The sequence below is a fragment of the Saccharomyces mikatae genome, assembly GCF_947241705.1.
Source record: "Saccharomyces mikatae IFO 1815 strain IFO1815 genome assembly, chromosome: 14".
Lineage (NCBI taxonomy): Eukaryota > Fungi > Ascomycota > Saccharomycetes > Saccharomycetales > Saccharomycetaceae > Saccharomyces > Saccharomyces mikatae.
Window position 1 is genome coordinate 228,244 of NC_079269.1, and position 26,294 is coordinate 254,537.

Here is a 26,294-nt window from a genome sequence, read left to right on the forward strand (position 1 = left end):
GGAAAGTGAAAAAAGGCTGGTAAAACATATGAAGAATGATTTGAGAAGACTAAAACAACGGTGGTATAGCTAGTGATACAGTCAAATATGTCTGGTCATCGCAATTCAAACTTGAAGTTTTGCACAGTTTGTGCATCAAACAATAATCGTTCAATGGAATCGCATAAAGTCCTGCAAGAAGCAGGTTATAATGTTAGCTCTTACGGAACAGGTTCAGCTGTGAGACTGCCTGGTCTATCAATAGATAAGCCTAATGTGTACTCGTTTGGTACACCCTATAATGATATATATAATGATCTTTTATCGCAATCAGCAGATCGCTACAAATCGAACGGTTTATTGCAAATGCTGGATCGTAATAGAAGACTCAAAAAAGCCCCCGAAAAATGGCAAGAGAGTACAAAAGTCTTTGACTTTGTTTTTACTTGTGAAGAGAGATGCTTCGATGCCGTTTGTGAAGATTTGATGAATAGGGGTGGCAAGTTGAACAAAATAGTACATGTAATCAATGTTGACATTAAAGATGATGATGAAAATGCTAAAATTGGTAGTAAAGCTATATTGGAACTAGCTGACATGTTCAATGAAAAAATAGAAGAATGTGAAAAAAGTGACACTCCTTTCGAGGATTGCATAATGGACATTTTGACTGAGTGGCAAAACTCACATTCTCAACTACCGTCACTATATGCACCTTCATATTATTAAACAAGAAATTGAAATGCCGTAAAGAAAACACGGACGTCCGCCAGTGATTTCCATGGGTCTTACATTATTCGTGAAGGTTCTCATACATACATGAACCCTCGATGGTCTCCTAGTTATAATAATTATGTATAATTACAATTTCTTGTTTGGAGTCCTCTAAGTGCATTTCGTACTTGTCATTCACTTAGCTATTGTCAATTAATCAAGAATTTCAATGTATCTCATTTTATATAGCAAGTTGGTTAGTGTTTTGCCCGTGTAGCTTATTTAACATATTTCATTCCAAAGCACATCACCAGATATAGAATCGAAATGAAGAAAATAGAAGCATGAAACTCAAAAGAGCTTCAATACTTGAAGAAAGAAAAAATAGAAAACTATTCGTATTTTTCTTTTCTGAAAATAAATCAAAAATTATAAGATCCACCCGTTCCTACCAAGACCATCCAAAATTTTTCTCTTGAAGACAATGAGCAAAGTTGAGACTGCTAAAAAAGCACATCTTAGACTATACGATTCTGACCAAACAATCCTAATAGCCATACCTTCATCATAAACTAAAGTTCATTCGAATCGGCCATTGAAACAATTAAATGGTACACTAGAGAAAAGTACGCTGAAAGAATGTCTCCACAAAGCTCTCTTCTGAATGGCCCCAGCTCCCCTAACACCAATTTGAATTTGGTGTCAAACTTCTCCAGACAGAAGAAAGAAAGGGCCTCAAAAATCAGTCGAACCCCGAGGACCCCCAAAGGAATCACGGGGGAAACTAATGATTGAAACAAGGGAACGGAAACGTCAGCAAACACGCCTTCCGCACCGTATGTGTATGTGACCAAGGAGTTTGCATCAATGAATTCAATGAGCAGTTATAGCTCAAAGATAAATGCTTAACATCCTTCTACCATTGGAAGTGCATGCTTGATCAGTAGGACTTCTTGATCTCCTCTGATATCTTAAGGTAAGTATGAGGATTTAAAAGTAGAATTCAAGAATATATTGAGATTTAGAACAAAAATAAGGAAGAAAGAAAAGGTAAAAAAAATGGGACTTTCTTTCACTATTTATACGTCTCGCGAAAAGGAAAACCCGACCCGAACAAAAGACGGGTAATAAATATTTTGAATATTCAAAGAGCTAGGGAATGAATTGGTGACCAGCAAATGTAATAAAGTAGATCAGAGTGTTTGAATTTTCATGTAATGAAATCAATTGAAATCTCGTTAACCTCATTGCGATTTATAATGTATGCAATAGCGTATGAAGACCAAAAACGATATTATTGTACGATGTAATTGCTATTTTCTCTTCTTGTACGTAGCTTTATATTAGACTATTTGCATACACAATGGAATTAATTACGCGGATATTTCTGACCATCTCGCCAATCTGTAAATATTAGTGCCAACATTTCTAACGAGAACATATCTATTCGATTGTTGAGTGGCTGAATGATGATCTATGAATCCGATCCCCATACCGTTGCCAGAGTTTAAGTGGTAAGTCCCACTGGTAATAAAGCCAATCAAATCGTGCACTTCTGGAAGGGGAATATCTAAATCGTGGTTCTTTCTTCCATTTGAACGGTAAACTCCTTTTGCTAGTTGAAGCCAATGCTTCAGGTGCTCTTCTGGAACTTGGTATATTCTCGCATTGTCCTTGGGGTGACCACGTTCAAGTAGTATGCAAGACACAGCAATAGTACAACGTGGGTAAAATGTTAGATGAAACGAAAAACAATTGTAGTCAGTGTTTTTGGGAGTGAGGGTCTGACATTTTGAGGCTTTACATATTGTGATTGGTACCTCTTCTTCGACTGGTGATGATATAGTTTTTGTCTTGGCTTCATAATCTTTGCAGAATTCTAAAACGTCGTTTACACAGCTGATTTCTCTTACGCCTTGGCTGTTGAACTGACCCGTCTTCTTGCTGTCCATAAGTTTTAAGTTCTTGTCTTTTCGCTGTAAATAATCGACTCCGTTTCTCAAAATTTGTAAAAACCTCCAGTCAGAACTGAAAAAATCGCCGATTTCTCCATTATATGCCGGTAATTTAGTGTTGTGGATGTCCTTTATCTTCTCGAAATTCACTCTTTTTCCCATCGGCTTCTTACTCCACTTCAATTTTGAAGCTTCTCTTTTGTAGAGTGAATTTTCCAGATAACCCGATTGAGTGAAGGGATAGTCATCTGGAAAATATAACTGTTTATTCTCGTACTGAATTTGTTGGAATTGCCTTAGACCAATATGATACATCCTTGGTATCCTATTCAATTGATGCCATAGCGGTAGGAGCCAGAACCATGGCAATATAACAATCCAATCGCTGGTTTTTGGCCTTCTTATTATAACTAAAGGAATAGAAGGATCTTCATGTTCTTTGTATGGAACAGTTGTTTTGTTAATATAATTTGGTGGTGTGGTCAATAATTTGGAACGTCTAGCAGAAATACCCTTTAAAGTGCTCTGGTTATTGTATGATTGATTACGTGATTCCGGGTCGCATAATTTGTTCAGAACAACATTTATTTCATCATGAGGATAATTTTCCTGAAGTGATAGAATATCGTCAAAATTTAACAATTTTCTCTGCGGGTCGTTTAACCTTTTTGGTGCAGCTAAATGACGTGGATCTATAGCTTCAAATGCGAACGTGCACCTCTGCGGCAGGGCGTTATAATCGGTCATCATCGAAATGATTTTGAATTGTTCAAATGATTTGCAATGATCTGTGCTTCTTAAACAAGAGGCCAACGATTCTAGGGCTTTGGCTCCCTTCAAGGTTACGCTCGCTAATGAGTATCGGCAATCTTGTACAGTTAATTTTTCCGTATGTTGCAGCAGAATATTGAAAATTTGAGTAAAAATTGAAGGATGTAATCTTAAAATCACAACATCTTTTTGAACCCAAAATAGGTCGCATGGACCTAGTGGCTTGGAGGAATTTTCACTGAAGCTATAAACCAGCCCTTGGAATAAAACCTGACCTTCGCGATACTTTTTTAAGTTTGCTCTCCCACCCGTTAACTTCCCCACAATAAATTTCAAGAAGTCACCCGTCACATCATTACTATTATCCTTTATAATAATCGTACCGATATGGCTTGAATCCATACATAAAGCACCATCGGAGCTACAGGTGTTGCCGCCTAATCTATGTGTCAATTTAAAGCATTTCTGAGTAGGTGCCCATGCCAATTGGTATCCCCATCTTTTCAGCATGTGAGATCTTTTGGCATTCCAAATGTGGGTCGGCAGCCAGGTGAAATGTTTTTGCCTTTTCGTATACTTCATCCTACCTTTGGGAATAGCTGCTAATTCATTAATACCAGTAGTGTCGTGGCTCCCCATACAATTATTTAGCAACCTCATATTGTGATTTGCTTTTGAAGATTCCTTGATCATACGCCCTAAAGTCTTGATTTTCTGCCTTACATGGCATTTAGATGAGGTGATCTCTGGTGGCATACTGAGCTTCATAGAGGTAGATTTACTAGCCAATCTTAGCAGTTTTACGGACATTCTTGCTCTATAAAGCTGTTTTGCATTTAAACCATGCGTTTTTCTGGCCGCAGTTGAAGAATTCTTACATACCTCGTGCTGATCACTTTTGCGCATTTCCCTCAGAGCCCTGTTACGCATTCTCTTTGGAATCCTACGAACATTATGAGACGCCGTTCTACGACGCAGTTTTCGAGGCAACGACTGAAATATTCTAGTTGAACTGGCTCCTTTGGAATTATGCATGGCCAATTGCAACTGCTTGACTTCGAATTGTCGAGAACCAATGAATTGGTCGACGTTTAGCTTACCTCCTGACTCACTTAAATCACGTGGTGCGCCAGATTTTGATGACGCTGCTACTGCCTCTGCTCTAATCGATCTAGCATTTCTAATTCGATCTCTCTTCAACAATTGGTTCTTATTGAGAATTTTCTTCCCACCATTTCCTCTAGACGAAATTCCACTCATTCGTAACAGAAATGAATCTAATCTTTACAGCACCTTCAAATGACCAAACGACGTGTTATACAAAGTTTCGAGTTCTTTAAAATCCTTCCGCCCTTTCCATGATCTCATCGAATTTTAGACCTGCTTCTTTAATGGAATATTACTGAAAAGTTTTCTAGCCATATTACCCGTGTTTACTTATGAAAATTTCACGTGATTATCACATGTGAGAATATAACAAGGAAGAAGTCAACTTGCGTTACTTACGGATGCAGAGTCAAGAGTAATTTACTTTTAATCAATTAATAAATCTGTAAATTTAAAGGAATCCAGCAATTACCGCAACCCCAGACAATCGGATGGTGAGATAGTATAATCTCATTTGCTCTCGTGACCAAGTCCCTCGAGAAAACCATGTCACACTCTGTGTGTCCATGTAAACACGGATGCAGGAAAATTTTTGTATTTAAATAATCTTTATTTCACGTTTACCGGTCGCGATCATTTTATTGAGTCACAAATTAATAAGGTAAATAATAATAAGTAAGAATTATTTCCAGAAACGTAATTTCTTTTTCTTATAATATTTCTTTTCAATTTTTCTCTTATCTCTTGAATTCCTTTATAAAAGAGAAGATCGTAAAATCTAACTTCGACGGAGTAGATAGCAAAACTTTGTTGAACAAGAAAGGAAAAATCGCAACATTTCGAAATAAAAAAGTATCAAAATGGTTAACGTTGTGTTAGGCTCCCAGTGGGGTGATGAAGGTAAAGGTAAATTGGTTGACTTACTCGTTGGTAAATATGACATTGTCGCCCGTTGTGCAGGTGGTAATAATGCCGGACATACAATTGTTGTAGATGGAGTTAAATATGATTTTCATATGTTACCATCTGGTTTAGTCAATCCAAACTGTCAAAATCTGTTGGGTAACGGTGTTGTTATTCATGTTCCATCTTTTTTCAAGGAATTGGAAACCTTAGAAGCTAAAGGTTTGAAAAATGCAAGAGGTAGATTATTTGTCTCTTCTAGAGCACATTTGGTTTTTGACTTCCATCAAGTGACTGACAAATTGAGAGAATTGGAGTTATCAGGCCGTTCTAAAGATGGTAAAAATATCGGTACAACTGGTAAAGGTATTGGCCCAACTTATTCCACGAAGGCTTCGAGATCTGGCCTCAGAGTCCATCATTTAGTTAATGATCAACCAGGGGCATGGGAAGAATTTGTTGCTAGATATAAAAGATTATTGGAAACGAGAAGACAAAGATATGGTGATTTCGAATACGATTTTGATGCTAAGCTTGCCGAATATAAAAAATTAAGAGAGCAATTAAAACCATTCGTCGTCGACTCCGTTGTATTCATGCATAATGCTATTGAAGCAAAAAAGAAGATATTGGTCGAGGGTGCTAACGCTCTGATGTTAGATATTGATTTTGGTACATATCCATATGTGACTTCCTCAAGTACTGGTATTGGCGGTGTTCTCACTGGTTTAGGTATTCCTCCACGTACTATTGATGAAATTTATGGTGTGGTTAAAGCTTACACAACTAGAGTTGGTGAAGGTCCTTTCCCAACAGAACAATTGAACGAAGATGGAGAGAAACTACAAACTATTGGTGCTGAATTTGGTGTCACTACTGGTCGTAAGCGTCGTTGTGGTTGGTTAGACTTGGTTGTTTTGAAATACTCCACTTTGATCAATGGGTACACAAGCTTAAACATTACCAAATTAGATGTTCTAGATACCTTCAAAGAAATCCCAGTGGGTATTTCATATTCTATTGAAGGTAAAAAGTTGGATTTGTTTCCTGAAGATTTGAATATTTTGGGTAAAGTTGAAGTTGAATACAAAGTTCTGCCAGGTTGGGACCAAGATATTACCAAAATTACCAAGTATGAAGATTTGCCTGAAAACGCAAGAAAATACTTGAAATTTATTGAAGATTTTGTTGGTGTTCCTGTTGAATGGGTTGGTACTGGCCCAGCAAGAGAAAGCATGTTGCATAAAGAAATCAAATAGTGTGTTAAGGATTCATAACACTTCGATATAATTTCTTTTCACGGTTTTTATACTTTTATGTATATGAAATGTAATTAATCTTGACATTTTAAAAAGCTCCTAACGAAAAAAAAAAGTAATGAACAAAAGTGTTTTTATAAATGCATAAATATATATGTGTGTATATAAAATATCAAAAATATCAATAAAAAGACACTTATATACAAAATCGAACAATGGGCCTTCGGCCGTTTGTTAAGAGCATTTATATATCAATTAATAGTCTCAGTTGGTTTTTCAAACAAACAGTAATCGATGTAATGAACACCATATACTTTGTTCCATTGTTTTGGTGCAACTCTTTGCATAACTTGGTTGATCAGCTCTGGCATATAGAATGCTCTACCAAAGATTTTAGAATTCTCACCGTCGATGAATGCGGCACATGCCAGTTTATTCCAGTTGTCCATGAGATGTAAAGGATTGAAAACGTCTTTTGTTAGATTTATTGGGGTTACAATGTCAATAAAGTAATCGCACTTAGCAATTGGCCACTCTTTACCAGTATCATATATGTTTTTGTTATTCATTCCCTTGGGTGTAGTTCTAATCTTTTTGAAGATAGATCCATTCTCTGGAAAATCTCCTGGAAGAAGACCGTCAAATCCAGATTTTACAAATCTTAATCTGTGATTATCTGGCAGCAGGAAAGAATTTGGGAAGTGATACCATTCACGGCCTGTGCATACGTTCACCACCGGTGATTCTACATTACCTTGATTTAGTGAAGAAAATTGTTCATAAACGGCTATTGGAGCTGTGTAATTGTTGACCAAAGCTATTATACGTGACATTGCCTGTCCCGCAACAATCAATAGAACTGATGATTTTATTCCTTTTTTTAAAATTTGCTTTCTATTAAATAAAGTCAAAACTTTGTAAAAAGCTATACTTGCACTAAGGGTGATCAATCCATAAATTGGATAAAGAAACCTTTCCTCTTTGTGAGGTTGCTGGACAAAGATCGCGATCCATGTGAATAAGGAAGCCCATAAAGGCCATAATCTCAAATGGAAGATTCCAAAAGTAGCTAAAACCAACACAGGCAATGGGAAATTCAGCATCAAGTTTAGTGGATAGTAGTACCATGGCTCAACACCGAAAATGTTTGGGCCAGTTTCTTCATTTGCATTAATGACATTGTAAAATAAGATATTCCATGACACAGGTGCAAGCTTTCCATAAAAAATACTATCAGTAACAACAACAGTAAATGCAGTTAGGGAGAATATTAGGCAGCAATCGAATGCAGTCCTAATGGTGGAAATTATTCTATGGTTGAAAAGGTAATGTAAGCATAATGGTAGACTCAAGACTAAAACAAATGGCCAGCCAAGTATACTAGCTAGGAAATTGTACGCTAAACTTTTAGTAAAATTTGAAGTAGACCCAGTAGATAGATAACGCAAGGAGTGTGTAGTAGCACCTACATACAATAACATGGCAACGGCGGATGGTAATAATTCAACAGATGCGTGGAACCAGCCCGGATTAAACAGTTGGAAAATAATCCAGATATTTGCAATTTGCAAAGTCAATGTGCCGGCAATTTCACGATGTAGTTTAAATTCCATTATGAAACTAAAAAAGCCTAGGCAAGCTCTCGTGATAAAAAAGTTCCACTGGCTTTCAAGCTCAGTAAACTTGTTTATTGGATAAAGAATACAGTAAAAAGGTAACAGGAAAGCCCATGATCTTATAGAATATTCAGGAGAGTATTCCCAAGTTTGTTTTCCAAATCCACGTACCAATAAATTTAGTGGCTCCCAGTAGTTGAAAGTTTCGTCGCAATCTGAAATTAATGAAAATGTCGGTTGAATATATACTCTTGTTAAGAGTAGCAGTAGCAACAAACTGATGGTTACCGCCTTGCAATTCATCGTTCCCTTATATTTGTGCTTCAAGGTGCAAAAAAAGCAAATCCAATATAGTTGAAGTTATTAAAACTGGTTAGTAGCACCAATGATACAATAAAGACGAGGAAGTATACTTTATTGTGTCGAACTACCTTTGTATATCTAGTTATTCTCTTTCAAGCCACTATTGGCAGCAATCAATGTTGCATAGTGGTTCTCATCAAAATCAATATTGCGTAACGGACTTATTGTTGCGTTTTTCAATGAAAATACGCTGGGTCGGGTCGCCCGCCATAGACAATAAAAGTAGGTTTAACGTGCACAAGTGCACAACAGATTTTGGCAATAAATTCAAGGGATGAGTAATCGTTTAGGTAAATCACATAGTATCGTCTTTCACATTGAGAGCCTGCTTCCAATCGTTTTTTTCTTTTTGAAATTCTCCATCGGTTACTTACTTGTAAAATAGAACGCGTTGTCTTTAAAGGAAACGTGTCTAAAAGTAGGTGATTGACAGATTGAAGTTAGAATTATCAAGAGAAAAACATTCAGCGAGTGAGATCTGCTACAGAGGCCACACGTTCTTAATGAATAATAAAAGGTCGTCTGTAGAGCAACTGATTTCATGTCCCATTTGCTCTAAAAAAGTTGTCTTCTCCCTGATCAACTCACATCTTGATATATGTGGCAAAGAAAAGTCAAGACCTTCACGTAGACCACAAACGGTCTCAAGTCTTCTGGCAGGTCCAAAAAAGAGAAAGCAAATGAATGATGAAAAGTTTGTTGATCTTGATGACGAACTTCACGAAACCGCAACGGATATTAAGAATGATAATGAGGGCGTTAAGACTGCTGAAAATGAAAACAAAAGATTTAGAGCTGCTTCATCGATGGAATCTACAAAACCCATAATAGAGTCTGCTTCGAATAGAGGTCAACAAAATAACATTGATTATGAGAGCAGATGGTTGCAAAAAATAAGTCATTTGCCATTAAGTGAAAAATTAAGGCCAAAAGAGTTAAGAGATTATGTCGGACAGCAACACATTCTTTCTCAAGATAATGGTACACTATTCAAATATATAAAACAGGGAACCATTCCATCTATGATACTCTGGGGTCCTCCAGGTGTAGGGAAGACTTCGTTAGCCAGGTTATTAACGAAGACTGCAACAATCAGTAATAGTGAGTCAAACGTCGGTTCTAAATATTATATGATTGAAACAAGTGCAACAAAGGCAAACACACAAGAGTTAAGAGGTATATTCGACAAATCTAAAAAGGAATATCAATTAACCAAAAGAAGGACTGTACTGTTCATTGATGAAATCCATAGATTCAATAAAGTTCAACAGGACTTGTTACTACCTCATGTGGAAAACGGTGATATCATTCTAATTGGTGCAACAACAGAAAACCCGAGTTTTCAGCTAAATAATGCTCTGATCAGTAGGTGTTTGATCTTTGTCTTGGAAAAGTTGAACATTAATGAGCTTTGTATTGTCCTATCGAGGGGGATTGCGTTGTTGAATAAATGCCGAAAGCAGGTTTGGAATATTGAAAATCCTTTGAAGTTATCTAGAAACATATTGGAGTATGTGGTAGATCTATCCGTAGGCGATACAAGGAGAGCTTTAAATATGTTGGAAATGATTGAAATCTCTACAAGAGAACGCAAAGTTGACGAAAAAGAGTTATCTACTGATGACCTTCGGAATATAATTAAAAACAATAGCAGTAATGGACTTAATACTTATTATGATCCAAAGGGCGACAATCACTATGATACTATCTCAGCGTTTCACAAAGCCATTAGAGGAGGGGATGAGAACGCCTCATTGTATTATTTGGCAAGAATGTTGCAGGGGGGAGAAGATCCATTGTATGTAGCGAGAAGGATGATTCGAATAGCTTCTGAAGACATTGGATTACGAGATAATTCCTTATTACCGCTGGCTGTCGCAGCGCATGATGCAGTGATGAAAGTTGGCCTACCAGAAGCAGACCTTGCTTTGGCACAATGTTGTGTTGCATTGGCCAGAGCGCCCAAATCAGTGGAATTATATAGAGCTTGGAAAAAATTAAGGGCAATGATGAGTGAAAATATGTATAGTTTAGCAAGCAGCGAAATACCAATGCATATTAGAAATGCACCAACTAAACTAATGGAAGAGCTGGGTTACCACAGAGGCTACAAGTATAACCCTGATTACATTGAAGGGAAAGTCCAGCAAGATTATTTTCCTAAAGAAGTACTCGAGAAATGCTCAGATAAGATCGACTTGGAGTTCCTGGATGGTAAACATTTAGGAGATAAAGAAGATCCTGACTTAAAATAGACGTATTAAAGTTAATAGCATACATTCTTTACTTTTACCAATGCCATTTTTACGTTTATATTTTTTTTGTTTCGCCAATGCCGCTTTTTTATTTTACGTTTGGTAAGCATTGTTGACACGTTTTTGTGCAGAACCACATACCGCTTTATATAATCAAGGCTGTACCTTCATTTTTCAGGGCAAGAAAAGTCTCGCGGACCTATCTGAGGTGTGCTAAAACATCAAATACGCACCTTATAAGAAGAGCACATTATTCTTAGAACGTTTTCATCTTTCCGTCGACTTCTCAGCTTTTGATACGGGATAGGCTTGTACATTATAGAATACGTAAAGATGGACAATAAGCGCAAAAGACGAGTCACTTCAATCAGCGCAACATTGATCTTTTTCTTCGCGTGCTGCGCGTATACACTATATATTTTAAATTTCAGTAACCCTCGGTTACCTCCACCAGTTTCTTTATTGCCTACAATTAATACCTTGAAAAAGATTGAGCATGTAACAGATTTAAACAAGGAATACGTTTTTGTTGGGGATATCCATGGTAACTATGATGAATTCATGGAGCTCATTGATGACAAGATTGGAGGACTGGGAGAAAATACAACTATCATATTGTTGGGTGACTTTATTTACAAGGGCCCAGAATCAGACAAGGTGGTATCGTATATTTTAAATCACAGGGACCAGGTGAAGTGCGTTCTAGGTAATCATGAAATATTGGTCATGATGGCTTACTTGAACCCAGACTTCTCAAAATGGGTAAAGCGCCCCAAATTAATGACACCTCTGACTTTCAGTACTGAAAGTGATTTCATACCACAGGACATTTCAAAGATCAGCACTGCACATGAAAAATTAGCTCGCGAGCTCGGGTTTTCCAAATTGAGTCAGTTGGCGGAACATTGCTCAGTAGCAATCGAATTGGATCTAGATATTACTGGCGATAAACTATTTGGCGCACATGCGGGGATGCTACCGGGAGATTTCATGAAGCCAAACCAAATTCCCGGTGTGAGTTCTCTGTCAAACATGAAGTACGTGGATAAGAAGCACTGGTCAAGGACATCCCGTGAAAAAGAAAACAAAAACTATATCAGGTGGTACAAGTTGTGGGACAAATATGGGGACTACTTTAGCAATGCTAAAGTATTTTATGGTCATGACGCTTCCATGGGATTAAACCTACGGAAACAGACCAAAGGGTTGGATACAGCATGTATAAAAGATAACTTACTCTCGTCCATGAAGGTGAAATACGACAGAAAAAAAGGACAATATGACTACACATTGATTCAAGTAGAATGCTCTTAGACAAAAGAAAAAAATTCATATATAAATATACACTAGATTATATATAATATACCAAACAATAGGAATATGGTTATGATTATGTAACTCGCATACTGCAGCATCTCGAAGACAAATAGGGCCTTCAACGAAGCTACAGCCATTCCTTTGGCGGCCCACTACCCGCCCCGGCTTCCTTGTTGAAGTTCTAAAAACTGACGAAAAACCAAAATAAAACCGAAACAGAATATCGCAAAATCATTTCTTCAACACCCAACATCCAGCACCTAAACACCATCAACACGTTTTGAACAAAACAAACCCATAGCCCAGAAGATAGTAAACACGAACTGTTGTAGACACATTCGCCCCACACAAGACACCATTTGCGTACCTTTTATCTCATAATGTCCAGTCCAGATGATTTTGAAACAGCACCAGCTGAGTTTGTTGATGCCTTGGATCCGAGTATGGTTGTTGTAGACAACGGCTCTGCTGCGGTTACTACGGCACCCGGATCTGCCGCTGACGTGAAGGCTGATCCAAATGAAGAAAATCCTGATGTTGCTAGTGATGAGGTTAGCGAGAAAGAAGATCAGGTCAAAATCGAAAAGAAGGAGAATAATGCCACTGAAGCTGACGTAACAACCACCATGTCTGTGGTCGACACGACCGCGACCACTGATATCACTAAGGCTTCTACAGTTTCTGCTACTTCTGCAGCAGTATCTTCTACTGATGGTACCGCTATTGAGGAAAAGAAAGATCAAATAAGTGCTCCTCCTCTGTTAAATATGAAATTCTATCTTAATCGCGACGCAGATGCACACGATTCTTTGAATGACGTTGATCAGTTAGCGCGTTTGATTAGAGCAAATGGAGGTGAAGTACTGGATTCCAAACCAAGAGAATCAAAAGAGAATGTCTTCATTGTATCACCCTATAATCACACCAATTTACCAACGGTAACTCCAACTTATATCAAGGCCTGTTGCCAAAGTAACTCTTTGTTGAATATGGAAAATTATTTAGTCCCTTACGACAATTTTAGAGAAGTTGTAGACAGCAGGTTACAGGATGAATCCCATTCTAGCTGTAGGAGTAATAGTAATAGCAATACTAACAATTCTGTTGAACCAAAAACAGAGACAGGTTCCAAAAGTTCTAACAACGGTGTGGAAGAACCAACCAAGGAAAAAGACATGATAGATGCAGAGCAACAAGCTAGATTACAAGAACAAGCACAACTGCTACGCCAACATGTAAACGGTACCGCATCAATGGCAAGCGGAGGGCGTGATGACCTTGTACAAATCGAACAACCTCAAAAAGATGCCTCTAGTAATAGCAATAACATTATTAACGATGAAGACAACGATCTGTTAGCACAAGATAACAACGCTCAATCAGGCGAGGAAGGTAATGCATCTTTTCAAGCACAACGGTCCATGATGTCCAGAGGAGCTTTGCCTTCACACAATAAGGCGTCATTTACAGATGAAGAAGACGAGTTTATTTTGGATGTTGTGAGAAAGAATCCGACCAGACGTACCACTCATACACTTTACGATGAAATATCGCATTATGTACCCAATCATACAGGTAATTCTATTAGACATAGGTTTAGGGTCTATCTTTCTAAAAGACTAGAGTATGTCTATGAAGTTGACAAATTTGGTAAATTGGTAAGAGACGAAGATGGAAACCTGATAAAAACCAAGGTTTTGCCACCATCAATTAAAAGGAAATTTTCGGCAGATGAAGATTACACTTTGGCAATCGCAGTCAAGAAGCAGTTTTACCGTGATTTGTTCCAAATCGATCCTGATACGGGAAGATCGCTAATTACAGATGAGGATACACCTACTGCTATTGCAAGAAGGAATATGACAATGGACCCAAATCATGTTCCAGGAAATGAACCAAACTTCGCAGCTTACAGGACTCAAAGTCGAAGAGGACCCATCGCACGAGAATTTTTCAAGCATTTTGCGGAAGAACATGCAACTCATACCGAAAACGCTTGGAGAGACAGATTCAGAAAGTTTTTATTAGCTTATGGTATTGATGACTATATCAGTTATTATGAAGCCGAAAAAGCTCAGAATAGAGAACCAGAACCGATGAAGAACCTCACCAATAGACCCAAGAGGCCCGGCGTGCCCACTCCAGGTAACTACAATTCGGCAGCCAAGAGAGCGAGGAATTATAGTTCTCAGAGGAATGCTCAGCCCACTGCTAATGCTGCTTCTGCCAATGCGGCCGCTGCTGCCGCTGCCGTTGCTTCCAACTCTTACGCCATCCCAGAAAACGAACTATTGGACGAAGATACGATGAATTTCATATCCAGTTTAAAGAACGACTTATCCAATATTTCAAACAGTTTACCTTTTGAGTATCCACACGAAATTGCGGAAGCTATAAGAAGTGACTTCTCGAATGAAGATATATATGATAATATTGATCCCGATACAATAAGCTTTCCACCAAAAATTGCGACAACAGATCTTTTCTTACCATTATTTTTCCATTTCGGCAGCACGAGGCAATTTATGGATAAACTTCATGAAGTCATTTCAGGAGATTATGAGCCGTCACAAGCTGAAAAATTGGTACAAGATCTTTGCGATGAAACCGGTATACGTAAGAATTTCAGCACGACCATATTGACATGCTTATCTGGAGACTTGATGGTCTTCCCTCGCTACTTTTTGAACATGTTTAAAGACAATGTTAATCCTCCACCTAACGTTCCCGGTATCTGGACACATGAAGACGACGAGTCACTAAAAAGTAATGATCAAGAGCAAATAAGAAAACTGATTAAAAAACATGGTACTGGTAGAATGGAAATGAGGAAAAGGTTTTTTGAAAAGGACCTATTGTGAACGAATCACATAAAGCATGTCATCGTTTACTTTACTTTACTACTTTGCATCAATGACATGTGTACTTTACTTTGTTTTTCAATTCAATGTGTAATTTATGTAAACTATTTCCTATTTAAAAATTAAATTCTTTCTTTTATGTAACAACATGCCTCTTTTCTTTGCAATGTTGTAAAGGCGGAGGAGGACCAGTTCATAGAATGGAATGCTCATGATGAAAAAAGGAAGAAAAGTGTGGAAAAGAAGAAAAGAAGAAAGCAAGAACGAAGTTCATATTTTGACGTGTTTTTCCTTTGATGATAAGATCACTTACTGAGAGACAGCTACATATATATAATGGACAGTGAAACAAGTGATATTGAGGTAGAACTATCTGACAACGTCTCAGTTGGGGAGGAAGAATACATCGACGATGATGATTATACAGAAGATCCTGATGATCAGATAGTTACAAACAAATCATCCAGAAGAACAGTGCGTAAGAGAGAACCGAAAGGTGTAAGAACCTCTAAGCGTATCAGGAATAAAGAACTCACTAATGAGGTCGATGAGGACTATGATGAAGATGAGGAAGTATTGAACCCTTCTAAAAAGCGTCACTTTCATACCAGATCAATGGACAAAAGGCAAGTTGTGACAACATCTTTTGAAAATTCTGATATTGAAGATAGTAAAGTCGATGACAGCGTAATGGAAGATGGTGTTACGGATGAAGAAGAGGGTTCAGAAGAAGGGCAGAGTAGAGGGAGAGACAAAGGGGAGGTAGAAGAAAGTGAAGAAATTCACTACGATCAGAATGATGTTGGACAAAAAAGGGAGGAAGAGCAAGATGCAGAATCTGGAGGCTATGAAGATAATGAAGTCAGTACAAGTAAGGAGTCAGACGAATTGAGGTCTGTGACAAACGGTAATGGAAACGAAGAAGACGATGAAACTGAAGCCACAAAAGAAAATACAACAGACTCCACTAGAAGCACTACCACTCGAAGCAAGATGCTGTTAGATTTGTTGGAAGATGGTGGTTCTAAAAAGAAATTAACTGATGAAGAGATCCAGTTACGAAGAGCTGAAAACGCACGTAAACGGAAAAATCTTAGCGAGAAGAGATTAGAAGAAGAAAAGCAAGATACAATCAACAAGCTTTTAAAGAAAAGGGCTGGTAAGTCAAGGAGTCACCTGCCGAACGATGATGAAAATAATGATGGCTCCTCAAGTTTTGTAAAACCGCGCAGGCCTTATAATAGCGACGGTATGACAAGAATTTTGAGGAATTATAAGGAAGATCTGTTCTGTACATTTTAAGTGGAAAATAAAGCTGATGCAATTTCTACATAGAATTTGATTTATAACGTTTAAAATGTGTTCTGATTTAGCATTGTTTGCGTTCGGTGTTAATGTATCACCCGCGTTTTCAAGTCAATTCATAAGGGACCGAGATGATGAGACCATCAAGACAACCATCATTTTAGTATTCAAAACCATAAAGAGCTGATCAGAAACCATGGCATCAATTAAGAGTTTTCCTAGGAATATTAACTGGCCTTCTGATGTAGACATTAGAAGAGTTGAAAGGCCTAATCCAACGGTAAAAGCTATAAAGTCAATATTATATAATGGTGGATCAATTTATGCATTTTTATATTTTTTTGTCGCTATGTTTGTTGAACCAATGATACAAAAGCAGTATTTGCAGAGGCATGACTTCTCTTTGTTTATTTTATTGCGTCTGAGGGGAATGATATCTAAACTGCAAAAACGACTAGTGATGACCCCAGTATCCTCACTAGGATATAATGAACAGAATAATTATGTAGAGCGATCCACTCAGACTTCTGATGACAATACAATACAAGAGGGCAACAGCTATTGGACTGAAATGATTGATCAATTGCAAACAGTAAAGCGAGAATTACAATATTTTAATGGATCCACCGACCGACCTTCTGAAAGTATAGACGATTTCGTCTTTCAAGTTAAGATGGTAACAGACCAAGTTGAATTGACAGATAGATCTCAAAATCTCTCAAAAAAATCAAGAGATGTCATTCAAAGTATCCGGGAGATTAAGGGCTGGTTTGTGAATGGTCAAGTGCCAAGATATTGTTAGGAACAGTAGTATTGAATTAAAGTACTTATAATTGATGTGGATGAATCTGTCGAGCCGGCGAGGGCAGCACATAGTTCTATGCTACTCTGAAAAATACATATATAACTATCACATGAAAAGTCCAGTATGAAAAATATGTCTGATATTTTTTTAGCTTGTTTTCTATTCTATATATTCGTTTTTATGTACAAGAGGTTTGGAAACAATATGCAAATTACCTCGAACTTATTATTTTTTTGGGGACAGATGCTTTAAAATGTACAGTTTGTTCGTGCTTTTCTTTTCAGATATACCATTATTGTGCTTGAAAGGTTTAAAAGTGCGGACACTCTTCGCTATTAGTTCAGATGAATTTGTGTTGGACCCGAGTATGAGCTTTCTGCCAGTCACAATTTGGTTGGCTACATGATCCATATTCTCGTTTTTTTGATACATTTCTTTTATTCGTAATCCTCTTCTTTTCCATCTTTCGTGAGCGTCATTATTTTCCTCATCAGTACGCTTCCAGTTAGATCTCAAAATTCTTCTAACAGCCTCAGGAGATATCTTGAATCGGTCTGCAAGATCGGATGCTGTCAGTTCCGGGAAGTTGAATTTTAATAGTCTTAAAGCCTCCATCTGTTCTTGAGATATCTTTTTCGATGGGTTCCATCTTTGGCCTTGCAACTTTTTTCTTATAGCCATTTTCTGTTTTTTCCACTCAGGAATCTCTTTAACATTATCTCGTACTTTTCCTGTAAATTCTTTGTTAGATAAACTCGATTTATTGATCAGTTTAATAATTTTCTTGGACGACCATCCTTTATTCTCATTGAGCAGTGAACCGCAGCGCAAGCAGTGAAAGGAGCGACATGCTACTCGCAGAATATTCATGCCAAGTGCAACCCAGGTAATTTGGAGGGAAGCTAGATGGAATATATGCAGTCCTTCGAAAACGCCTTAATTATTTATAAAAAATAAGATACGATTGACTTCCCTTGGAGCCATTCTTTACCATTCGATTAATAGCACTTAAGTCTCTACATCATTCTATGTTACTAGATAGTTTATAATCATCTTATACGATTGTGGGGTGTACTGATTATTTTTAGTAATCAACTTTTCTCAAGGCTATTAAGGATAGCCACTGAAAAAGAGTAATCGGATCAAGTAAGTCATCTGAACCTGAATAGTAGGAACAAGAATAACAAGAATTACATTCTTTCTTTACTTTCCTGGTTCAATAATAACTCCTTTGAGTGATGAACATTTTGAAAAAGTTTATGGATTCTGGTAACAAGCCAGAGCTCATCACGATCCCTTCAGGGCAGTTCAATCTTTTGAGGTCTAAGAATTCACCCAAAGCTGCTTTAGAGTGTATTTACAATAATGCTACTTTGAGCGTGCGTAAAACTGGCAAATTCGATTATGAGTTGGCGGTCTATAGGGTGGAAGATGATAGTGAGGTTGGCACCGGGGATGAGGGTGAGAATTTTGAAGATGACGCGATCAGTGTTTTGTCTACGCAGTCCAAAAAGAAAGAAGAGGAATGGAGCGTTGAAATATTGGATAGAATCATGTTTCACAAAACTTGGGACAAACAAGGAAACATAGCTCTTGTATGGGAAAACTTAAGAGGTGATGAACAAGATGAAAAGGTCCAATTTGTTGTTGCCGCTGACGTGTCAATGTCTGACGTTGAACAATTTATTCAAACAGTTTATCGATGCCAGTACGAAGTAAGAAACAAAAAGTCCTCACTTACTGCTTCATCAGACGATTTGAAAGAGATAGAGCATAACTCGGCCAGACTATTTGTTCAGGATGATGATCATGATGATGAGGATGATGAATCGAGTTCAAGTTGCGATGATTTTCAAGATGCTAAAGACATATCTTTCGAGCACAAGGAGGATAATGGCATTTTGGATAGAACCCCTTCTCCATTAAAAAAGGTTCCAGAGGGAGAAAATCGTTGTTTGATGACGTCTAGCTTATATGTGTATGATCCGCTCCAAGAGACGTTTGTTTTGCAAGAACCTGTGGTTAAGGTAGCAATTATTGATACAGGCAAGTATGAGTTTTGGTTGGCAATAGAAGGTAAAGATACTCGTCTTGGAACTCAAGTTGGCTCCAATATTAATCCGACATTTGAATTAGTAACCGACACCTTTCTTTTCAATTATACGTTACAAAACATCACGTTGACTTATATGTTGAAGTTCAAAAACTTCGATAAATGTATTCAATTTAGGTCTGTCTGGGTTGAATGTTTATGGATGACACTGAACAAAGAAACTTGGAGAGATATTCCTGACAGGGAGAAAGATTATATCTTAGATTCATCATCCGTACCATTGGAAAAACAATTTGATGACATATTACATATAGGTGAAAGCTCTCATGAAACAAGGGATGAAGAATTAAGTGAAAGTGAGAGCGCTAGTGAAGGTGAAGATGACGATAACAACCATTCTAAAAGAATTATTTCATCTGAAGCATTTGAAGAACCTAAGCGTGCAACTTCCAAAGGTAACAGTTCTTTAACTATTGCTTTTAGAAATAACAGGTCATACGTTACAAGAGATGACAAAATTGGTGTTTTTAGAACAGATGATGAAGATGATTCCCTGGAATTTGTTAGCGCCATAAAGAATGTTTCCAATCTAAATGGTAAAAGCATCGAACCTCATAAACCAATGTTATATATGGAAGATCGTAACTTAATTTTAAGTGACGGCAAAAATGAGAATAAACTTTATAAGATGGATATAGAAAGAGGGAAAGTGATTGAAGAATGGACTACCGGTGACAAGAATGTCGTTCAATATGGGCCAACCAAGAAATTCGATCAAATGACTCCGGAGCAAACTATTGTTGGTGTGTCACAGAAAGGTGTATTCAAAATTGATCCCAGGATAAACGGAAATAATAAGATAGTCATTGATGAATCAAAAGATTATGTGGGAAAGTATAATTTTAGCTCTATCGGTACTACGGAAAGTGGTTATATTGCTATCGGGTCGGAAAAGGGTGATATAAAGCTGTACGATAGATTAGGCATTAGAGCAAAGACTGCCATACCTTCACTAAGTCAATCAATTAAATTTATCACCATATCTGCTGACGGTAAATGGCTATTAGCAACTTGTGAGAGTTCATTGCTTCTTATGGATCTAGAAATCAAGGATGGTAAGAATGCTGGTAACATTGGATTCTTGAAGTCATTCCCCGCAAGCGAGAATGTCAAAACATACGTGTTAAAAATACGGCCAGAACACACGGCATCCATTTTAACATACACAAAGAAGCCAATCAGTTTTACGAAGGCTTACTTCAACACTGGTATAGGCCAGAAGGAACAAACTATTGTCACATCAACAGGTCCTTATGCAATTTCTTGGTCGTTAAAGGGTATTTTAGAACGAGACGGTATCAGGAATTATCCTTACAGAATCCGTAGGTACAATGGTGATGTTGTTGCTGATAATTTTGAATTTGGTTCAGACAAAAAGGTTATAGTTGCCTTGAAAGATGATGTTTCTCTATCGAAAGTGAAATCCTTTAAACAACCAACCAAAGGAGTTTTGATGCCAAATGCTTCCCTCCAAGATTTTTATGGTTAAACCTTGATTCTTTTTCAAGGGTTAACAATTGTACTCTTAATGTGTTATATAGTTGTTTTTCCTTTCAAATAGTTATGTAATGTATAGTTTAAATATATACAATGGTGTATAATACAGATGCCAAATGTTGTAACGTAATATTATTTTAAGATGGGTTCAGTTTTTCGCTCGCAGAAAAGAAAGCTGTACATACTGCTTTTTCGCCGTTCATATTTCTAGTACATTTAGAAACGAATTCGATCATTTAAAGCGGTCCCCCAGTCTTCTTCTAAATCCAAAAGTGGATCTCATTTCATCCCAAAATATAAGGCGTAGAGCCTTAAATTTCTGCAGCGAAGTTGGTTTATAGAGATATTGGAAAGCAGTTGGTGGATCAGTGAAGGGATCTTCTTTGATGCCATTTACTTTTCTATATACCTTACGTACAAACCTATGAAAGCCTGGACTGCTCAGTAACTTGTAGTAAAACCATTCTTCTATACTTCTTGGAGCCATACTATAGCTAATAAAGATAATATATTCTTACTCTTTACCGAAAGTTTTTCAATGCTTTTTGCGTTAGATATCTCCTTTTATCTTCACCTTTTCTTCCGCTTTTCGTATTTCAAGCGCCCTTTTTGAAGGAACAAATATATCTTTTGTTGCCCCAACTAAACACAAACTTTCTAGAAAGTTCTTGATACTGAGAAGTATATTACGACATTTTAAAGAATACGATCATATTCACATGTTTTCTCAATATAAAATCACTGAGTAGATTCACCAAAAAAATGGAAAACTCTACAATCCACGAATTCCAAAATCATATATAGAGGTTTCTTTTAACGACAGAACAAGCAAAATATTTTATATTAGATTGGTTCTATAGTGATTACAGGTTGACCATCTAATCTGTTTCTAGTACGTTGAAAACCGGGTAAAAGCTAGAAGTTAAAATGCGCATATTTCTTGCTCGGTATCTTTACTCTCTAAGCGGAAAGATAGACTTTTAGCCGCCGAAGGTATTGATATAAAGGACAAACCTACACAACATTGGCTACGCGTCACCACTACTAAAATGGAATTAAATGGAAGTGCACACAGAAAAATGGCAATTAAAAGAGCTGATGACTTTGATAATACTCAATCATTCCATTTGGACGTAAGAATGATTAAAATATTAGAAGAGCTCCAAGAAGGAAAGCAATTCACTAATAAAAAAATTTTCCCAAAAGGAACGTTATACATGAAAGTATCTCTCGACTATTTTTACTTTCGAAGTAACTTATCGAGGTTCTGTCTTCACCTGGACAAGATAAAAGTACTTATTAGAACAGGTTTTCACGCCATGTATATTTTTTGCGTCATGGAAGAAAATCTTTTAAACTTAGTGTATAACGACGATGTATTAGAAATATGCCTACCACGATTTATTTTAAGGGAGGAATTGAAGATTTTTAATAATAGTTTTTACACTTACCACGATAACTGCTTACGCATTTTTCAAGAAGACGTTTCCCAGCTCTTTAAAAAAATAGAGTTTAAAACTTCCGCACTATGTTTTACACTTGAAGAATTATCTATGGCAAACTCAGAAGCCCTGCCTCAAAGCTTAAGATTAGCTGAACTGTTACAATGTGATAACAAAATGGAGGGGAGTGTGCTGCAACGACAAGACTTTGTAGTCACTATGGAGATCAAGCTGACTAAGACACAGATTACCTTCCTAATTGGAAGTAAAGGGACGAGAATAGAAAGCTTGAGAGAAGAATCTGGTGCCAGCATAAAAATAATACCTATTAGCGAAAAAATGACTATACATGAAAAGCACCACCCTGACACTGTTCAGCAAACAATATTAATATCAGGTGACTTATACTCAATTGCCCTAGCCATAACTAGCATAGAATCCGCACTGATTACTTTAGGTCTATAATTCGTACGAAGAATGGCGTTAAGAGGGTATTAGATTTTCCGGAGTGTGTAAGTCTCCTATGTTATATCATTTGAAACGGAAAAAGAAACGTGGTATTATATTTTTTTTTCATGAGTTTTTTTGGGCGACGCAGAGATGAGATAAAAAAATTTTTCAACTGCTGTTTTCACTTTTTTTGTCAACCTCACCTTTTTGATACTTAAATTTCGTTTTAATGCTTCTGTTGCCCTTCCATTATCCTTTTAAGAAACCAAGAACAAATATCCTCATTAACAATGGCTGAAGGTGTTTTCCAAGGTGCTATCGGTATCGATTTGGGTACAACATACTCTTGTGTTGCTACTTATGAATCTTCCGTTGAAATTATTGCCAACGAACAAGGTAACAGAGTCACCCCATCTTTCGTTGCTTTCACTCCAGAAGAGAGATTGATTGGTGATGCTGCCAAGAACCAAGCTGCTTTGAATCCAAGAAACACTGTTTTCGATGCTAAGCGTTTGATTGGTAGAAGATTCGACGACGAATCAGTTCAAAAGGACATGAAGACCTGGCCTTTCAAGGTTATCGATGTCGACGGTAACCCAGTCATTGAAGTTCAATACTTGGAAGAAACTAAAACTTTTTCCCCACAAGAAATTTCCGCTATGGTTTTGACCAAGATGAAGGAAATCGCTGAAGCCAAGATTGGTAAGAAGGTTGAAAAAGCTGTCATTACCGTCCCAGCTTACTTTAACGATGCTCAAAGACAAGCTACCAAGGATGCTGGTGCCATTTCTGGTTTGAACGTTTTGCGTATCATCAACGAACCTACCGCCGCTGCTATTGCTTACGGTCTAGGTGCTGGTAAGTCCGAAAAGGAAAGACACGTTTTGATTTTCGATTTGGGTGGTGGTACTTTCGATGTTTCCTTATTGCACATTGCTGGTGGTGTTTACACTGTTAAATCTACTTCCGGTAACACCCATTTGGGTGGTCAAGATTTTGACACCAACTTGTTGGAACACTTCAAGGCCGAATTCAAGAAGAAGACTGGTTTGGACATCTCCGACGATGCCAGAGCTTTGAGAAGATTAAGAACCGCTGCTGAAAGAGCTAAGAGAACTTTATCTTCTGTCACCCAAACTACCGTTGAAGTCGACTCCTTGTTTGATGGTGAAGATTTCGAATCCTCTTTGACTAGAGCTAGATTTGAAGACTTGAACGCTCCATTATTCAAGTCTACTTTGGAACCTGTTGAACAAGTTTTGAAGGATGCTAAGATCTCCAAGTCTCAAATCGACGAAGTTGTCTTGGTTGGTGGTTCTACCAGAATTCCAAAGGTCCAAAAGTTGTTGTCTGACTTCTTTGACGGTAAGCAATTGGAAAAATCTATCAACCCAGACGAAGCCGTTGCTTACGGTGCTGCTGTTCAAGGTGCTATCTTGACCGGTCAATCCACATCTGATGAAACCAAGGACTTGTTGTTGCTAGATGTTGCTCCATTATCTCTAGGTGTCGGTATGCAAGGTGACATTTTCGGTATTGTTGTTCCAAGAAACACCACTGTTCCAACTATTAAGAGAAGAACCTTCACCACTGTTGGTGACAACCAAACCACTGTGCAATTTCCAGTTTACCAAGGTGAACGTGTCAACTGTAAGGAAAACACTTTGCTGGGTGAATTCGATTTGAAGAACATCCCAATGATGCCAGCTGGTGAACCAGTCTTGGAAGCTATCTTCGAAGTTGATGCTAACGGTATCTTGAAGGTTACTGCCGTCGAAAAGTCTACCGGTAAGTCCTCTAACATTACTATCTCTAACGCTGTCGGTAGATTGTCTTCTGAAGAAATCGAAAAGATGGTTAACCAAGCCGAAGAGTTCAAGGCTGCCGATGAAGCTTTCGCTAAGAAGCATGAAGCCAGACAAAGATTGGAATCTTACGTTGCTTCCATTGAACAAACCGTCACTGACCCAGTCTTGTCTTCTAAATTGAAGAGAGGTTCCAAGTCCAAGATCGAAGCTGCTTTATCCGATGCTTTAGCTGCTTTGCAAATCGAAGACCCATCTGCTGATGAGTTGAGAAAGGCTGAAGTTGGTTTGAAGAGAGTTGTCACCAAAGCCATGTCTTCCCGTTAAGATGTCATTCTGGTTAAGGTAATACTTTTATATATATTTGTCATTTTTAATGTCTTAGCTTTTGTATCTTAGATGAAGTTTTAGTTCTGTATATCACGATCAAGATATCATACAATCATAAATTCAATTATTTCTTACTTTCTTATTCAGTAGCATCAAGTGCCTTTGGTTGGCACTGTGAGAACAAAAGAAGCAGTTCCTCTGACTGCATAAAAACCGCCTCCATACAACACGGAATTGCCATGTGGAGTTGCCACTGTTTTTACATTTCGCCTCCACTGACATTCTTCACCTGTTCGTAAAATGAGACGTGGGCTTATACGCAATATTAATAGCTTCGGCACCCGCACAGCCATTACCGGAAAAGGGGCTGTTGAGCTTGGCAAAATTTAATCAGGCCGGTGGTTTATAAAGAAGTCTTTAACTTACTATTCCAGCATCTTTTCGTTTCTACAGAAAAATGAGCTAAAGAACGGCAACTAATAAAGTAAGCAAATGTCAGCAAACGAATTTTACTCAAGTGGCGAGCAAGGGCAATACAACCAGCAAAACAGCCAAGAAAGAAATGGTGGCCAAAACAACGGTCAATATGGCGATAATGCTAATCCTAACGGTGAACGTGGTCTGTTTTCCACAATCGTAGGTGGCAGTGCGGGTGCATACGCTGGTTCCAAGGTATCGAACAATCATTCCAAGTTAAGTGGGGCATTGGGTGCGATAGGTGGTGCATTCCTTGCAAATAAGATATCTGATGAGCGTAAGGAGCACAAGCAGCAAGAACAATACGGTCAACACGGTAACTCAAACTTTGGTGGTCCTCCTCAAGGTGGTTACAACAACAACAACAACAACAACGATCGTAAACATAATAACGGTAACAATAACGGTGGATTCGGCGGACCGGGAGGACCGGGCGGCCAAGGGTTTGGTAGACAAGGTCCACAAGGATTTGGAGGTCCTGGTACACAAGATTTCGGAGGTCCAGGCCCTCAAGGATTTGGAGGTCCAGGTCCACAAGAGTTTGGTGGGCCAGGCGGTCAAGGATTTGGTGGTCCAAACCCTCAGGAGTTTGGAGGCCAAGGCCGTCAAGGTTTCAACGGTGGTTCACGCTGGTAAACTAGTTAAACAAAATATGTGACCTTTAGCTAGCTTAGTACTTTGTTGATCTATATGTACCTTTCATTATACGTATTAATATTATGTCGTAACAAATGACTATTTCGTGAACTTGAATGTTCAGGAAAAAGTGAAAAATTTGGTTAAAAATTTGGCGATGAGGCTCCTTACCAAAATTAGTGTGCACTATTTACTATTTTGAGAGAGTTGAAGATCGTTCTTTAATAACTCAAAGTAGAAACTCGATAATATCTGTCAAGGTATTTATCTTTTTTTTTTTTGTTGGCCATTCGGTACTATTTTACCACCCTATTCCTTAACTTAATCTCAATCA

At 37.8% G+C, this 26,294-nt stretch overlaps 15 protein-coding genes across 15 annotated transcripts; 11 read left to right on the forward strand and 4 right to left on the reverse strand.

The window, feature by feature from the left end:
* Window positions 1-87: 87 nt before the first annotated feature.
* SSU72 (RNA polymerase II subunit A C-terminal domain phosphatase) lies at window positions 88-708 on the forward strand (the record flags this gene model as incomplete). The annotated part of the gene is made up of 1 exon (XM_056225174.1): window positions 88-708. One exon carries the CDS (start codon window positions 88-90, stop codon window positions 706-708), a length of 621 nt encoding a protein of 206 aa, XP_056079019.1.
* Window positions 709-2,066: 1,358 nt separating this feature from the next.
* On the reverse strand, window positions 2,067-4,679 carry POP1 (ribonuclease P/MRP protein subunit POP1; the record flags this gene model as incomplete). The annotated part of the gene is made up of 1 exon (XM_056225176.1): window positions 2,067-4,679. One exon carries the CDS (start codon window positions 4,677-4,679, stop codon window positions 2,067-2,069), a length of 2,613 nt encoding a protein of 870 aa, XP_056079020.1.
* A 707-nt stretch (window positions 4,680-5,386) lies between these two features.
* ADE12 (adenylosuccinate synthase) lies at window positions 5,387-6,688 on the forward strand (the record flags this gene model as incomplete). Its single annotated transcript, XM_056225177.1, has 1 exon — window positions 5,387-6,688. One exon carries the CDS (start codon window positions 5,387-5,389, stop codon window positions 6,686-6,688), a length of 1,302 nt encoding a protein of 433 aa, XP_056079021.1.
* A 251-nt stretch (window positions 6,689-6,939) lies between these two features.
* ALG9 (dolichyl-P-Man:Man(6)GlcNAc(2)-PP-dolichol alpha-1,2-mannosyltransferase) lies at window positions 6,940-8,607 on the reverse strand (the record flags this gene model as incomplete). Its single annotated transcript, XM_056225178.1, has 1 exon — window positions 6,940-8,607. The coding sequence occupies one exon, from the start codon at window positions 8,605-8,607 to the stop codon at window positions 6,940-6,942; it is 1,668 nt and encodes a 555-aa protein (XP_056079022.1).
* A 563-nt stretch (window positions 8,608-9,170) lies between these two features.
* On the forward strand, window positions 9,171-10,922 carry MGS1 (ssDNA-dependent ATPase MGS1; the record flags this gene model as incomplete). Its single annotated transcript, XM_056225179.1, has 1 exon — window positions 9,171-10,922. The coding sequence occupies one exon, from the start codon at window positions 9,171-9,173 to the stop codon at window positions 10,920-10,922; it is 1,752 nt and encodes a 583-aa protein (XP_056079023.1).
* Window positions 10,923-11,255: 333 nt separating this feature from the next.
* On the forward strand, window positions 11,256-12,236 carry PPN2 (putative serine/threonine-protein phosphatase; the record flags this gene model as incomplete). The annotated part of the gene is made up of 1 exon (XM_056225180.1): window positions 11,256-12,236. The coding sequence occupies one exon, from the start codon at window positions 11,256-11,258 to the stop codon at window positions 12,234-12,236; it is 981 nt and encodes a 326-aa protein (XP_056079024.1).
* A 383-nt stretch (window positions 12,237-12,619) lies between these two features.
* Window positions 12,620-15,100, forward strand: RAP1 (DNA-binding transcription factor RAP1; the record flags this gene model as incomplete). The annotated part of the gene is made up of 1 exon (XM_056225181.1): window positions 12,620-15,100. One exon carries the CDS (start codon window positions 12,620-12,622, stop codon window positions 15,098-15,100), a length of 2,481 nt encoding a protein of 826 aa, XP_056079025.1.
* Window positions 15,101-15,436: 336 nt separating this feature from the next.
* Window positions 15,437-16,402, forward strand: IES2 (Ies2p; the record flags this gene model as incomplete). The annotated part of the gene is made up of 1 exon (XM_056225182.1): window positions 15,437-16,402. One exon carries the CDS (start codon window positions 15,437-15,439, stop codon window positions 16,400-16,402), a length of 966 nt encoding a protein of 321 aa, XP_056079026.1.
* Window positions 16,403-16,601: 199 nt separating this feature from the next.
* PEX17 (Pex17p) lies at window positions 16,602-17,207 on the forward strand (the record flags this gene model as incomplete). Its single annotated transcript, XM_056225183.1, has 1 exon — window positions 16,602-17,207. The coding sequence occupies one exon, from the start codon at window positions 16,602-16,604 to the stop codon at window positions 17,205-17,207; it is 606 nt and encodes a 201-aa protein (XP_056079027.1).
* A 228-nt stretch (window positions 17,208-17,435) lies between these two features.
* Window positions 17,436-18,080, reverse strand: RRG9 (mitochondrial ribosome assembly protein RRG9; the record flags this gene model as incomplete). Its single annotated transcript, XM_056225184.1, has 1 exon — window positions 17,436-18,080. The coding sequence occupies one exon, from the start codon at window positions 18,078-18,080 to the stop codon at window positions 17,436-17,438; it is 645 nt and encodes a 214-aa protein (XP_056079028.1).
* Window positions 18,081-18,448: 368 nt separating this feature from the next.
* On the forward strand, window positions 18,449-20,812 carry VID27 (Vid27p; the record flags this gene model as incomplete). The annotated part of the gene is made up of 1 exon (XM_056225185.1): window positions 18,449-20,812. The coding sequence occupies one exon, from the start codon at window positions 18,449-18,451 to the stop codon at window positions 20,810-20,812; it is 2,364 nt and encodes a 787-aa protein (XP_056079029.1).
* A 240-nt stretch (window positions 20,813-21,052) lies between these two features.
* On the reverse strand, window positions 21,053-21,307 carry MRX7 (Mrx7p; the record flags this gene model as incomplete). Its single annotated transcript, XM_056225187.1, has 1 exon — window positions 21,053-21,307. One exon carries the CDS (start codon window positions 21,305-21,307, stop codon window positions 21,053-21,055), a length of 255 nt encoding a protein of 84 aa, XP_056079030.1.
* A 562-nt stretch (window positions 21,308-21,869) lies between these two features.
* Window positions 21,870-22,727, forward strand: MER1 (Mer1p; the record flags this gene model as incomplete). Its single annotated transcript, XM_056225188.1, has 1 exon — window positions 21,870-22,727. The coding sequence occupies one exon, from the start codon at window positions 21,870-21,872 to the stop codon at window positions 22,725-22,727; it is 858 nt and encodes a 285-aa protein (XP_056079031.1).
* A 275-nt stretch (window positions 22,728-23,002) lies between these two features.
* On the forward strand, window positions 23,003-24,844 carry SSB2 (Hsp70 family ATPase SSB2; the record flags this gene model as incomplete). Its single annotated transcript, XM_056225189.1, has 1 exon — window positions 23,003-24,844. One exon carries the CDS (start codon window positions 23,003-23,005, stop codon window positions 24,842-24,844), a length of 1,842 nt encoding a protein of 613 aa, XP_056079032.1.
* A 495-nt stretch (window positions 24,845-25,339) lies between these two features.
* On the forward strand, window positions 25,340-25,960 carry SMKI14G1220 (uncharacterized protein; the record flags this gene model as incomplete). Its single annotated transcript, XM_056225190.1, has 1 exon — window positions 25,340-25,960. The coding sequence occupies one exon, from the start codon at window positions 25,340-25,342 to the stop codon at window positions 25,958-25,960; it is 621 nt and encodes a 206-aa protein (XP_056079033.1).
* Window positions 25,961-26,294: the final 334 nt, after the last annotated feature.